The 13711-nt window shown below is 45.3% G+C and overlaps 2 protein-coding genes across 11 annotated transcripts in view; one reads left to right on the top strand and one right to left on the bottom strand.

The window, feature by feature from the left end:
* Positions 1 to 3106: 3106 nt before the first annotated feature.
* CTRL (chymotrypsin like) lies at positions 3107 to 7767 on the top strand. The gene is made up of 7 exons (XM_001373744.4): positions 3107 to 3164; positions 4114 to 4217; positions 5935 to 6014; positions 6258 to 6336; positions 6719 to 6896; positions 7074 to 7207; positions 7503 to 7767. The coding sequence occupies exons 1-7, from the start codon at positions 3113 to 3115 to the stop codon at positions 7674 to 7676; spliced, it is 801 nt and encodes a 266-aa protein (XP_001373781.2). The 5' UTR covers positions 3107 to 3112; the 3' UTR covers positions 7677 to 7767.
* A 984-nt stretch (positions 7768 to 8751) lies between these two features.
* The window catches only part of PSKH1 (protein serine kinase H1), a 72891-nt gene continuing 67931 nt past the window's right edge, over positions 8752 to 13711 (bottom strand). For 2 of the 10 annotated variants that reach the window (XM_007477205.2, XM_056809061.1), the window contains 4 exons: positions 12955 to 13062; positions 11879 to 12004; positions 10132 to 10202; positions 8752 to 9414 (listed from right to left, as the gene is read on the bottom strand). In XM_007477205.2, coding sequence (XP_007477267.1) covers positions 9279 to 9414; positions 10132 to 10202; positions 11879 to 12004; positions 12955 to 13062 — 441 coding nt within the window. In that variant the 3' untranslated portion in view covers positions 8752 to 9278. Of the gene's footprint in view, positions 13063 to 13711 lie in introns of all 10 variants that reach the window. The other 8 variants (XR_459482.2, XM_007477211.2, XM_056809238.1 and 5 more) reach the window with 8 other exon arrangements.

Raw genomic sequence — 13711 nt, 5'->3', positions numbered from 1 at the left:
CTTTTGTGTTCACTTATATCTTTCTTTATAAAAGATTCTCCCTCTAGCCATAGGTGTGAAAAATGCCTCAGTATCTAATTATTTTCATAATATGGCCTTTTATATTTAGGCAGAGTACTGATTTGAAGCTTTTTTAGCATATGCTATAAGTTGCTGGTCTAAACCTATTTTCTGCCAAACTGATTTTCAGTCTTTCCCTTTTATTGTAGTTTCTTGGATTTATTGAACACTAGACTAATATGTTATATTACTTCTGAGTCTTGCTTACCTACTCTGTTCCATTAATTGACTTCTCTATTTTTAACCAATAAGAGAATAGTTTATACAACTGCTTTATAATATAGTTTGAGATCTAGTCATACTATATTCTATTTTTTTTTCATTTAGTGGTAGACATACTGAAGTGGTGTATATATATGTATAGTATTAGGCATTCTGAAATAGAAGAGTTAAGTGCTGGAGAGTAGTGGGGTAGAATGGATTGTTGCTAGTTATTTATGCTTATCATAAGATTTAGAGCTAGACTTTTTATGGTGACAAAGAATTAGAAAATGAAAGAATTCCCATCATTTGGGGATGGTTGAACAAGCTGTGATTATGTGAATATGATGGAATTCTATTGTGCTATAAGGAATGATGAAGGGGACAGTTTCAGGGGGAAAAAAAAAACACAGATTCAGGAAATCCTATTCGAACTTATTAGAAGTGAAGTGAGCACAACCAGGAGAACAATCTACAAGGTAACAGCAATATTATAAAGATAAGCAACTCTGAAAGACTTAGTAACTGATCAATATGATAATGATGATCTATCACAAAGGATTCATGATGCACTACCAGATAAAAGAACAAAAAGATTCAATAGTACAGATCAAAAGTAAAATTTTTCCTCTTTCTTTTTCTTGCTTTTCTTTTGAACATGGCTAATACAGAAGTATGTCTGACATAACTATACATATTTCTAACAGGATTTGTTTTTCTTATCTTCTCAGTGGGTGGAGGAAGGGAAGGGAATGAATTTAGAACAGGAAAAAAAAAGAATAACGAAAAGATTTAGAGCTAGAAGGGATCTTAGTGTGCCTTGCCTCATTGGGTTTTCTGGGGTGGACATCTGTATTTAGATTTTAGAGTCTGACCCTCTGGAAAACAAATTCCATTCTTCCAATTTCCTCCCATGCTGACTGTACCTGTTAAAGAGATCCCATTTCAATTCCCTCCAAATAGAAAGAGAAAGAGAGCTTTGGGCTAGAGGGAGAGAGAAAATAAAGAGAGGAAAAAGGAGAGGGAAAGAGACAGGGAGAGGGAAAGGGAGGGGAAGAAAAAGGGAAAGAGAAGGAAAAGAGGAGAAAGTCTCAGGGAAGGAACTATGGCAGAATTGTCTCTGCCTGATGATCAGCAGTCTTCCTCATACTCCTACCTTGCCTATAGGATTTAGAGAAGTCAACCAGTCCCAGAAATATCTGGGGGAGGGGACACTTGATACCTGGAGAGGAAGGGCAATTCGCCTCACCAATGGAGAATATGTTGGTGAGAGTCTTACACCTGGTTACTGATAAGCCTAGGGTTGTGGACAGGAGGAGAGGGAAAGAGCTTCCCACCCTCTCTAGTTTATATTCTAGCCTGGCAAGGACATGGCTCTGGGAATCCCTAAATCCACAGAAGGAGCTTCCCTCAACCCTCCCTCCTTAATTTCTCTGGCTTTTATCAATCCTTAATCCTACCTGAGCCCTATCAAATTAGGCTGCTTTGTCATACAGATCGTCCCACCTTTCCTCTTGTCTTTCTACTTTCTCCCCACCTCACGCAATTACATCTACCCATACCCACACACACTTCTGCCTTTCTCATCTCTGCCTGGTGTCTGTGTCACATTATGCATTCAGTCCTGGCATGGGCCACACTGGTCTCCAATTCCCTGACATGTCAATCCTCCCAAACTACAGCAAGTACAGGGACTGCCTTCTGTACTGCCCATAGCATCTAGCACAAGGTTTGGCATGAAAGAGGACCAGTAGAAGTTTGTGAATTTGAGTGGCCACCAGACTCCTCAAACTAACACAAACTACTCACCCATGTTTCCCTCCATTGTTTTCTACATCTTCTCCGACCCCCACAAATCCCAGATCTCCCTCCCTCTCTAGCACCATGGGAGCTAGAGCTCTGAGGAACCTTAGAGATCAGTATAAATGGGTAAGAAGCAGAACAAGGAGTAGTGTGTCCAGGGTCGCATGTGTAATACGTAGTAGAACTGAGGCTTGATTCCAAATCCAGAAATCCGGCATTCTTTCCAGATCACTTTCTGTTGGGCATCTAACCCTCACCTCCATTCTTGTCCTTAGACATGGCCTCATCCCATCTCCCTGCCTTCACAAATCTCAACAAGTATTCATTAGCATCTAGACCATGGGCTTCTGGCAACCAGTTAAGAATGGGAGGGTTTAATTCCCAATCAAGCTTCCATCACTGGGGAAAAGTGAACTCAAGCCATGAGATAGGACTGGCTTTCCATCCACAACACTACTTTACCCCTCCCCCCTCCCATCTTCTGGTCCAGTTTCAATTTCTTTTTGAGGGGAAGAATGGTATCTGCATGGAAGTCTTTATAGGCAGGGGGTATGTAGCTGTACAGAACCTTCCAAGAAACCAGCCAAAGAGAGAGAGCATCCCAGGATCTTTTCCCACCCACTCCACTCCTTTCACCCTTCCCCTTTTCTCTGGGTTTTAGAGCTCTAAGAACGACTATTTGAAGGAAGACCTTTTCTGTACCCATACCCAACCTGTTCCCTTGGGAAATACTACAGCCTCAGAGGGAAGGGCAACCTCCTAATCAAGCTGGTGGGAGTCTTACACCTGTTTGCTGGTATATTTAGGCCTGGGGGAGCCCATCCTTCTATGTATACTCTATCTTGGCACAGACTTTGACTTGAGAGATGTCTGAAATGCAGGTGACCTGCCCCACCTCCTTCTGAATCTCCTCTATCAAGACAGAGTATGTGAAGGGGCAAGAAAGACACAGCTGGGTAGGCATTGGAATAAAGCCCAAGGTCTTTCCTTCCCAGGCTCTATAAAGCTCTGCCCTATCCCAGCACCGGTCCTAAACGAATCAGCAGAGATGGCCATGCTGTGGGCTCTCCTGTGCCTGGCATTCTTTGGCTCTTCTTATGGTAAGTCATAAAAGATCTCTTGCCCTCATTCTCTGTGCCCTCCCTTTCCTTTGGCTATGACCCTCCTAGTGGGTTCTCTATCCACTGTGCCACCTGTTGGGTCAAGGCAGCTGGGACACTCGAACTCTGGTGTTCTGATTCCGGGTTCACTATCCCAAGCTTTTTCAAAACTCTTGGAAATGTCCACACATCATACCTAATAACCCGCCTCCCAAGACCCTCTACTCCTCATCCTGCCTCCCAGTCTCCCTAATGGCCCCGTCAATCCTGAGATTCTGTGATTTCTCTTGCTCAGTGGTCACTGGTATCTGCCAGCACAAGGCTCATGTTCCACTTGAACTCAACTCCTACAAACCCTTGCCCACCAATTCTCAGGCTGCAGCTTCCCCTCCCCCCAGGCCATATGGCTGGAGAGCCACAGTGGCAGGGGATATGGCAGGCTTCAGGAGGGAGGAGTTTGGGGGAGGAAAGGAGGGCAGACACATCTTGGGATGAGCAATTTAGAACAAAGGGGTACACCCCATACCCTTATCCCTCAAAACTTTCATGGCCTGTTCTCACTGGGCACAGACCCCACCACCTGTGTGATCGTGGGTCGCTCACTCAACTTTGATGAACCTGTTTCCTCACATATAATTATATTTATAGGGTTGTTAAGAGTTTTAGGGGGCAGCTGGGTAGCTCAGTGGATTGAGAACCAGGCCTAGAAACAGGAGGTCCTAGGTTCAAATCTGGCCTCAGCCACTTCCCAGCTGGGTGACCCTGGGCAAGTCACTTGACCCCCATTGCCTAGCCCTTACCACGCTTCTGCCTTGGAGCCAATACACAGTGTTGACTCCAAGATGGAAGGTATGAGTTTAAAAAAAAAAGTTTTAGAGATTTTGCTTTCTAAACATAAGACCTTATAATGGTAAACTATGATGGGATTGTTCTGTACTGCTCACCATAGGCTGTGGGATCCCAGCCATTACACCGGCTCTGAACTTCAATCAGAAGATTGTCAATGGAGAAAATGCTGTGCCAGGATCCTGGCCCTGGCAGGTGTCCCTGCAGGTAATGGCTTACTTGGGGCAAGGATTAGCAGAGGCCAGCAATGGAGATAAGGGAGGGGAGTAAAAAGAGAAATGGGACTTCTGGATCCAGGGCCAGCAGTTCTCTGGCCTCCTCTACCATTTCAGGCTCATAGCTTTGGGAAAAATGGAACATAATCTTTGTTTAGAGGAGAGGGCAGCAGTTCCAGGACAAGGAGACTCTGGACAAAACCCTTCTCTCCTATTAATAACTCCTGTACACTTTCCTCACAAGAAATCTTATGTAGATAACAGAAATATTTATAGATAAGGAATCTGAGGCCAAAACTAGGTAAACTTGTCCAAAGAAACTAATATTGGAAGTGATAGCTAACATAGTGGATGACAGAATCAGAATCTAAAAAAGAAATCTTAATGGGATAGAGCATTGGGCTGAATTTAATAAGGTGAAATTCAATAAAAATAAAGGCAAAACCTTACACTTGGATTCAAAAACATTAATTTCACAGATATAAGATAGGGAAGACATGATTAGAAAGCAACTTGTCTTAAAAAGAATCTGGAGGGGCAGCTGGGTAGCTCAGTGGATTGAGAGCCAGGCCTAGAGACAGGAGATCCTGGGTTCAAATCTGGCCTCAGATACTTCCCAGCTGTGTGACCCTGGGCAAGTCACTTGACCCCCACTGCCTAGCCCTTACCACTCTTCTGCCTTGGAACCATTCACAGTATTGGTTCTAAGACAGAAGGTAACAGGTTTTTTGTTTTTTTCTTAAAAGTCTGGGGCAGGGTAAGGTTGGTGGAATCCAGGTCAATATGAGTCAGGACTTGATGTAATGGCCCAAAAAGCTAGTATGAGATTGGGTCATATTATTTTAATAAACAGCTTCCAGGAGTATAGTGATAGTTCTTCTATTCTGCCCTCCTCGGACCATGTCTAAATATCGTGTTAAGTTCTGGCACCACAGTTCAAGTAGTCTGACAAGATGGTGAGTTTCTACAGCTGGTGAAGTGCCTCAAGCAATGTCAAATGACAATCTGGAAAGGAACTAGGGATATGGATGTTTAGCCTGAAGAAAAGAAGATAGAGACGAGAGGAAGAGGGAAATAGCCGTCTTGAAGTAGCTAAAGGGCTGTTATGTGGAAGAGAAGTTAAATCCTTCTGTCTAGCTCCACTGGGCAAGAACCAAGAACTATTGGGTGGATAGAGGCGACTTTGGCCTTAATTTTTCAGGTATATCCTCCCAGCAATTCAAGCCTGTCCCAACGTGCAATGGGCTGCCTCCAGAGATGGCTTGAGTTCCCCTTCATACATGAGCTGAGCTAAAGGCAGCCAGGGTCACTTCCGTCTCTAAATTCTGTGATTCCCTTATGACGGAGCTGAAAGGGACCTTAGAGGTCACCCGGCCTATCCTCCCTCTTACGGATGAGGCCCAGAAAAGTTCTGTGACTTGACTAAAGTCATGCAGCTTATAGTAAGCAGCAGACCCTGGATTTAAACCAAGGTCATTTGACTCAAAATCCAGTTTTCTAGCACTACAGTGAACAAAGTGATTGAGTAGGCAGAGGCAGAATTCCTATCTATATCCTCTGGCTTTAACACAGCCAATGTTCTTTTGATTCCAGCACATACTCCCTGGATACATGTCTGTGTTTCATCACTTCCGATACACACTGATGATTTTAATCTGCAAACTTGGGTATGAGCCTAACAAACTATTCCTCTCTTCTCTCTGTTACAGCAGCAAAATGGTTTTCACTTCTGTGGAGGTTCCCTCATCAACCAAAACTGGGTAGTCACAGCTGCCCACTGCAATGTGAGGTGAGGACCCTAAAATCACATTCCTTTGATATCCCCATCACAGGAAATCAGGCTTCTGAAGAAGAGTAACCCACCCCAAGTCCAATAACTTCAGCTCTCTATCCTAGGCTGTAGTTCCCTCCCCCCAAATGATCCTGTTCATGGTCCAGGCTCTGCTGTTAGCTCCAGACCCAGTTCTCCAGATCCAAAGGGGATCTGTATCCTTCTAGGCCTCCCTATTCTCATATTTCACTCTTGCCACAGCCCAAACCACGTGGTTGTCCTTGGAGAACACGACCGATCGTCCAGCGCAGAACCCATTCAGGTCAGGACTATCTCAAAGGTGAGCATCTGGAATGAGCGAGCCCAATAGGCCTCAGCCCTGGGAGATGGGGAGATATTGAACTGAGGTCAGGGAGGTGCTGGGGCTCAACCCTCACCACCTAAGTCACAGGGAAAGAGGGTACTGAGGACCCAGTCTGAGTCAGGTAGAGACTTTTGGTCCAATTAATTTCTAATCATTCTTCTCAATCTTTATATGATCAAGAAACGAAAGTAGCCTTGTTCACTGTCACTATTTTTAAGCCTTCACTCTTTTGCTGGTGTCTTTTTTGTCTACCAGGGCTTGGGGGTTGGTGAAGGTGCCAGGGAAGAGTCTAGTGACCTGGCTCTCTCCTATGACCTTAGGGTCCTAATCTGACTTCTCTGATGATGGCTCCCCACAGATCATCACCTATCCTGGCTGGAATTCCAATACCATGAATAACGATCTCACTCTGCTGAAGCTGTCCTCGCCTGTCCAATTCACCAACCGCATCTCCCCAGTCTGTCTGAACACAAACAGCAACCTCCCTCAGGGTCTCACTTGTGTCACCACAGGCTGGGGCCGCACCAGTGGTGTCGGTATGTAAAAGGGCACTTCAGAGTGACTGGGATTTCTATTAGGGCCATTTTCTCTTCTATTGGAGGAACGTTTTGGCATCAGAACAGGCATGAGGGCTCTGGGGCCATTTGGGAGGCCATTCGAGGCAGAAGTAGGTCTAGGAGAGAAGAATGAATGACTTTTGCCTGGTCTTACAGCCAACACCACCCCAGCCCAGCTGCAGCAGGTGGTCCTGCCCCTGGTGACAGTGTATCAGTGCCAGCAGTACTGGGGCAGCCGGATCACGGATGCCATGATCTGTGCTGGAGGCTCCGGAGCCTCCTCTTGCCAGGTAATCTGCATGCCAGGTAATCCTGGTGCTGCCCCTAGGGACTAAAGTAGTCCCCAAAAGACCAAGAACATCCCCAAACCAAAAGAAGTTCCAAGACATTAGAATGCCAGCTCTTCCTTTTCCTTAGGATTCTTTATTTTTTTCTCTCAAGAGCCAAAATGACTGTTCCCAGGAAGAACCAAGGCTCTAACTCTGCCCCAAGGTTCCCAGCTACCCTCTAGGCTCCAGTGTCAGAACCCCCCAAGTCTTTCTAGCTCCCTGCTCACTTGCCTTTATCCTCTCCATTTCTCTGCAGGGTGATTCTGGAGGACCCCTCGTGTGCCGACAAAACAACCTGCAGAACGCACCTTGGGTCCAAGTCGGTGTTGTCTCTTGGGGGACAAGCAACTGCAATATCCAGGCACCGGCCATGTACACACGCATCAGCAAATTCAGTTCTTGGATCAATCAAATTGTGTCCAGCTACTAAGGAGCTTGGAAAAGAGGCTTTGGGGATACCTCACACAAACCCTATTGCTCTTCTTCCCTATTCCCCAAAGTCCAATAAATTTCCTTTCTTCTCTCAAGTGTGGGTTATTTGCTCTCCACAGGCTCTTCCTTTGTTCTAGCCTTGGATGACCATGTATTAAGTGAAGCTGCTTTGAGGAGGGAGCTGCCCTCAGAACAAGTTAGAGGTTCTGTTCCTGGAACTCCACACAATCCCTGAATGCTCATTAATATTGGAATTTAATGCCCACCCACTCTGGGGCACTTGCAAGGTTTTCTGCTTTACCTGGCACTGGCCAAGACCTACTAGGATTTGGGACTTGGCTTTGATGCCATTGGAAGGAAAACCTGAGACTTGTGAAGGAAGTAATGTACTTTTATTTATAATTTTATTTTATTTTTAACCCTTACCTTCCAGCTTAGAATCAATACTATGTATTGGTTCCAAGGCAGAAGAGTGGTAAGAACTAGGCAATGGGGGTTAAGTGACTTGCCCAGGGTCACACAGCTAGGCTGTGTGTCTGAAGCTATATTTGAACCCAGGATCTCCCATCTCTACTCCTGGCTCTCAATCTACTGTGCTACCCAACAGCCCCTCAGAAATGTACTTATAGACCATGTTTCTGCACAAAGGAAGTGGGGCAGGGAAAGGTTAGCATGAGAGGAGCTGCTTTTCCCAGCAGATTCTGGGGCTACTTTACATTCTCTGTCATTCACCATCAGATTGTCCTCAACTCAAGGAATCCTGGTGATATATATACAGTGAAGGGCCTAGAGTCAGGAAGCTCCAAGTTTAAATTCAGTCACAGACACTGGCTATGTAACCCTGGGCAAGTCCCTTAACTTATTAGCCTCAGTTTCCTTATCTGTAAAGTTGGAAAAATAACAGCAACTACTTCCCAAGGTTTTGTGAGGATCAGATAACTGTAAAGCACTTAGCTTAGTGTCTAGCACACAGTAAGAACTATATAAACATTAGCTATTATTATTTTCACATCTCTCCTCTCTTCCCCCTTTCCCCTACCCCCAAACCAGGAAGCAGTCATGGCCCACAGGGATGGAGTAGTCATCCTGGGGGAAGACTGAAGGTTTATTGAATATGAAAGATACATTTTCAAATTGAGTACACAAAATAAATAACTTTATACATTCTCAATCCAATGGCACAAGCTCCCAGGGAACAATAGTATGAGGGACTTCTCTAGTATCAAGAGGCTAAGACAAAGAACAAACGTCTCAAAGCCACAAGCATATATTTATCCTGCTTCTCATGGGTTTGGAGAGGAGAGGGAGGTGACTGGATTCAAGAATGTTCAACTGGGTAAGGAAGTAGGGTAGTGGTATGCAGGTAATAGGATTGGCAATGAGAAAGTCCTCTGAAGAGCCAGGTACCCCAAAGAGATCACTGGGAACCAAGGGTCAGGAGAAAGAAACAGGAAGCTTCCACCCAGGCATCTCCCTTTTCCTAGCCAAGACAAATCCATATGATCCTTCCAGGGCGAGGGCTCTTGGCAGTGAGGAAGAAGGTCGGTGTAAGGAGGTATGGAAGCAAAGAAGCTCTGGGCACACATCAGGGATTTGCTTCTCAGTCCCATAGGTATCTTGACTGCTGCCCAACACTCCAAGAGGTTGGAAAAGTGGCTGAGATTTCTCCTGGCTGTGAGACCATCTTCCAGGGGCAACTTTCTATCTTCAGGATAGAAAATTGGGCCTGAAAGTCCCTGGGTTGTTAAGAGGAAAGCAGAATGGCAGGTAAAGTGACCCAAGAGGAGGTTGTTTAGGCTCCCCAGGCCCTGGAGGAGGCACTTTGTGACAAATGGCTCTCTTTGCACAAATGTATACTTGTATAGACAAATATACAGTGACTTTGGTTTGGTTTTCCTGTTGGTACCAAGGAACCACCACGAGAGGAGGCTTGGTCCTTGGCACTGCTGGTTAGAGTTGGCAACAATGTCCATATGAAGTTTTACTTTTATTGTTGATGTTTTATATAAACAACAGTGCCCCATTAGATCTCTATGGGCCAGGGATATGGAAAAACATTTGTTTTCTTGGCAGAATCCCCTATTCTAAGGGCCATGGGGGTCCTATTAAAGAAGCAGCTTGACTATTTGATTAATTTCCATTAAGCCCTAGCCCCTTTCTGAATTTGCTGAAAGCAACTTCAGTTTAAAGAAACTTCAGTTTAAAGATAGGCAGGGAAAACTGAGGGAAGCCCTTTAAAATGGGTTCTATTGCTCCATCTTAGCTGTAAGCCAGACAAGGTTTGCAAGCCCGTGCATTTTAAAGGAGTTAGAGATGTCCAAGCAGACAATATAGTCTGGTCAGGACTGAGAGTATACAGTCCCAAATGGGCTATGTTGGGGGAACCAGCCCCCCTCCATCCCAGCCCTGCTGTTTCACCTAAGGGCACCAGGGGCCTCCCCCACTCCCCTTACCTGCAGGACTGGGCAGATTCACACAGTATTGCTAAGTTCCACAAGAAATTCCTTAAGAGCAGGCTTCCTGGCTGGGAGGGAAGGGAATGGAAGAATAAACGAAGTTATGACCAAGCTCTTCCCCTAGAACTCCCTTACTCCTCAGGCAGCATGTTGACTCCCTGAGGATGTGTTAACTCCACATTTTAAATGATTCTGGATATGAGAAGGGGAACAGGGTGGGAGGAAGTGGGAAACACACTCCTATCAGGATCTTGGAAAAGAATTCCAGCTCCAGAACCTCCTGTCCAGGCCCATCGTGGCTGCTTCTCAGACTCATTGCCTAGTCATGTCCCAAGTAGCCACTAGGTGTCACTTGGACTTTGTCCATGGAAGACTGGTTCACTTAGTGGATAAACCCCAACCCATAAGCTAAAAAAGTTCTAAAAACATCCTGCCTGCAGGGCCTAATGGGAAAAGTAGGATAGACAGAGGAGTTCTGAAGAATACAGAAGAAACAAGGTAGGCAGAGACATGGAGTTGACAATGTGTGTGCACTGTAACAGCAGAGATAGCACCCAGCAGGGAAGGAGAAAGAGGTAACATTCCCCCAGCTTTATAGCCATCCCTACCCTAAAAGTGGAAGAACTCTCCAAATGGAGGTGGGACACAACTCCTCCCCTGAGGATAACGGGGTCTACAGGATAAAAGAGGAAAGGGGGAATGTGTAGTTTCACTTTTCTAAGGGGGGTGGCCAAAACTGCTTAGAGGCCAGGGTGATTGATTACCTTGTCTGCCCTGAGAGACTATTTCAGCTGCTTTTTCCTCCAGCCTGAGCACTCACCACCGAATGCTGCAGGAAAGCCAGACACTCTCCTCTTCTTTCCTGGCTACGAGTTAGGTTACCTGCTCTTCCCCTTTCCAGAACTAGGACTAGATAGGTTCAGATTTCCCTTTAAATATCGTTTCCTGAGAGAAATCAGATGAAAGGGAAAGGGGCCAGGACAACCCTGGGATATGATAAGACACTTGAACCCTTAGAATAAGATGGTACAAGGATCTGCCTTGAAATAGTCCCTGTACATATCGTAGCTTCCTTTCAGGAGAAGGAAGCAGGCTGTCTTAAGGGATGGAATGACTAAGCTTGCTGAATGTACTCTGTATTTCTTGTTTTACAGAAACATACTTCTATTTAAAAGAAGATCCTATAGATAGCTATACCCTCTCAGGTCCCTTAGTGGATCCTTCCCCCACTCACTGGGGGACCTGGATGCTTAGTTACCCTCCTCCCATGCCATTCCTACCCCCAGCCCCCTTAGGAAAGACCACTCACATCTGAGTAGATTTCTTTGGCTCCCTCTAGGAGCTTCCTCACTGAGTCACTACTGATCACCTACTCCAGTCCAGGTGAGTCTACCACAAAGGTATTCCATTTCCTGTTGGTAACACAAGGGGTCCTGATCAGAAAGGGTACTCTAGTGCCAAGTAAATGCTATAGGTGTCATCTCTGATTTCAGGGTTTCCTTTAAACCAGATGGGTACTCCCCAGAAAAGGAGGGAGAAAAAAAAGGAAGGGAAAGAAAGGGATCTGGATGAATATCCTACCAAATTTCCCTGTTAAGCCTTCAAACAAGCAAAACAGCCAAGGGCAACTTATTTGACATCAGGGGGCTCTCACGTACTAGCTCCAAGTGAGTGGAAAAGAAAGGCTTGGGGCTTTGGTTAAAAAAAAAAAAAACCTCTCCTGAGGAGGATTTGGGGAATTTACCATCAAATAATGCAGGCTGCAAAGAGAGGCATTCCTTACTCCAAGTGAGCAGCCTGGTCTATATAACATCACATCCACAATGACCATCTCTAGGCTGTGAACTTCAAGGAGATGAGGCAGAGAGGACTGGAATTAAAGAAGGAGGGGACAAGGGATTCCCTTAAAAAAGATTTTCCTTTTTTTTTTTAAATGCACTAAGGAATTATGTTTCAAAAACTTACCCCACCACAAGAAAGTGCTCAGAGCTAAAATCCTTAGTCTACTACTAGTCCAGATCTCCTAGTACGTGGCCACCCACCCCCATCAACAATCAACCCCAATCAAACAATCAAACAACCCTTGGTAGTTCTGACACAGCAGGAAGCTCTTAGGTAGCTGAGTCACAGCCACTCAGTATTCCAACCTCCCAGGAAAGGTGGGCACACAACAGAAGTATCATCCTTCGTCATCTGAGAAGGGCTCTTGATTCACAAAAACATGCCACCTATATATACCGTATGGGTGTAGGCAGACAAGCTCAGTCCTTAGAATCTGGCATTAATAAATAATACTGGGCACCCCAGCCCCACCAGGCTTTTCTCCTTCCAGGGGTACTAACTAGCCTATGAGGTGGCACAAGGCACTTAAGACAGTGGACATCTGGCAAGGGGATAGGAGTCTTTTGTGCAATGGGTATCATCAGACCCAGGTCCTTCCCAAAATAAGAAGAGAAGCTTGAGTGATTGTGGTATCTGCTCTAGCTCCCTAGATATTGGGTCCCACTGCCACTTCCCCAGGCCTATCCCTGGGAACACTTCAGTTGAAGGGAAGTGGATGAGAAAAGGTGTGTCTGAGAAGACCTAAGGTGTGCAAGGAAAGCTGATGGCTCAGCCATTATACTGCTGCTGGTAGCGCAGGTTAAGTTCCCGCAGTTCCCGCTCACGAACACGCCGAGACTTATTGGATTTGGTAGAGCGACTGGAGCGTGTAGACTGGGCTGACTTGGTGCTTTGGCATCGAGAAGATGCCCTCTTAAGAAGATTCTGGGAAATTGAACGGTGAAGGTTCTTCATGGAAGAAGAGGCAGCCATGCTCACCACCCATGGGTGCTTCAAGGCTTGGAGAGCTGTCATCCTGGCACCGGGATCCACAGTTAGCAGACGATCAATGAAATCCTTTGCCAAATTTGACACACTGGGCCAGGGCTGGGAAATCAGAGAGGGAAACCAGTTAGGACCAAAGAACATTTGATGATCTTGGTACAAATAAAAGACCACTAGATTTAGAGTCAGAGGTCCTGACAAGTTTCTAAGTACATAATCTTTAGATAAATCATAATTTGTTTTCAATTTCTACAACTAAAAAGTGAAGGCAATTACATGACCTCCAAGATCCCTTCCTATTCTAAATTTTCTAAGATATTCAGTCCTTTCCCAACTCTAAATTTTATGAAGCTCAATTGTTGATACTGTTCTGACTTAGGAAGTCTGATGATTCTCATACTGTTACACAGCAGCTAACCTGATTTGGGTTCCAAGGCCTGTGGCAAAGTTGGCCTTAAAAGCCAGGGAGCCAGGCCTGGCATTTTAGGTCTGATATTTTCAAGGTTTCTATTATCTTCTACCCAGGGAATGTCTCTGAAGAACTGAGAATCCTATCTTTTGCCTTGCTCTCCTTTCTTTCTAACCATGAGGGTTTTGTGCTTTCTTTTCCCACTTCCCAACCTTATCCAAAAGACCCAACTTCCATCAATCCCTGACAAACTAGTTAATTTCTATTTTGCTCACTATACCTCAATACCCATGTAGTTTAGCATATTTCTGGGTCTGCCAGGATTTCACAGTTTTCCCCAGT

The sequence above is a fragment of the Monodelphis domestica genome, chromosome 1 (genome assembly GCF_027887165.1).
Source record: "Monodelphis domestica isolate mMonDom1 chromosome 1, mMonDom1.pri, whole genome shotgun sequence".
NCBI lineage: Eukaryota > Metazoa > Chordata > Mammalia > Didelphimorphia > Didelphidae > Monodelphis > Monodelphis domestica.
The sequence above is the reverse complement of the archived record's forward strand: the minus strand, read 5'-3'. Positions and strand labels throughout refer to the sequence as shown.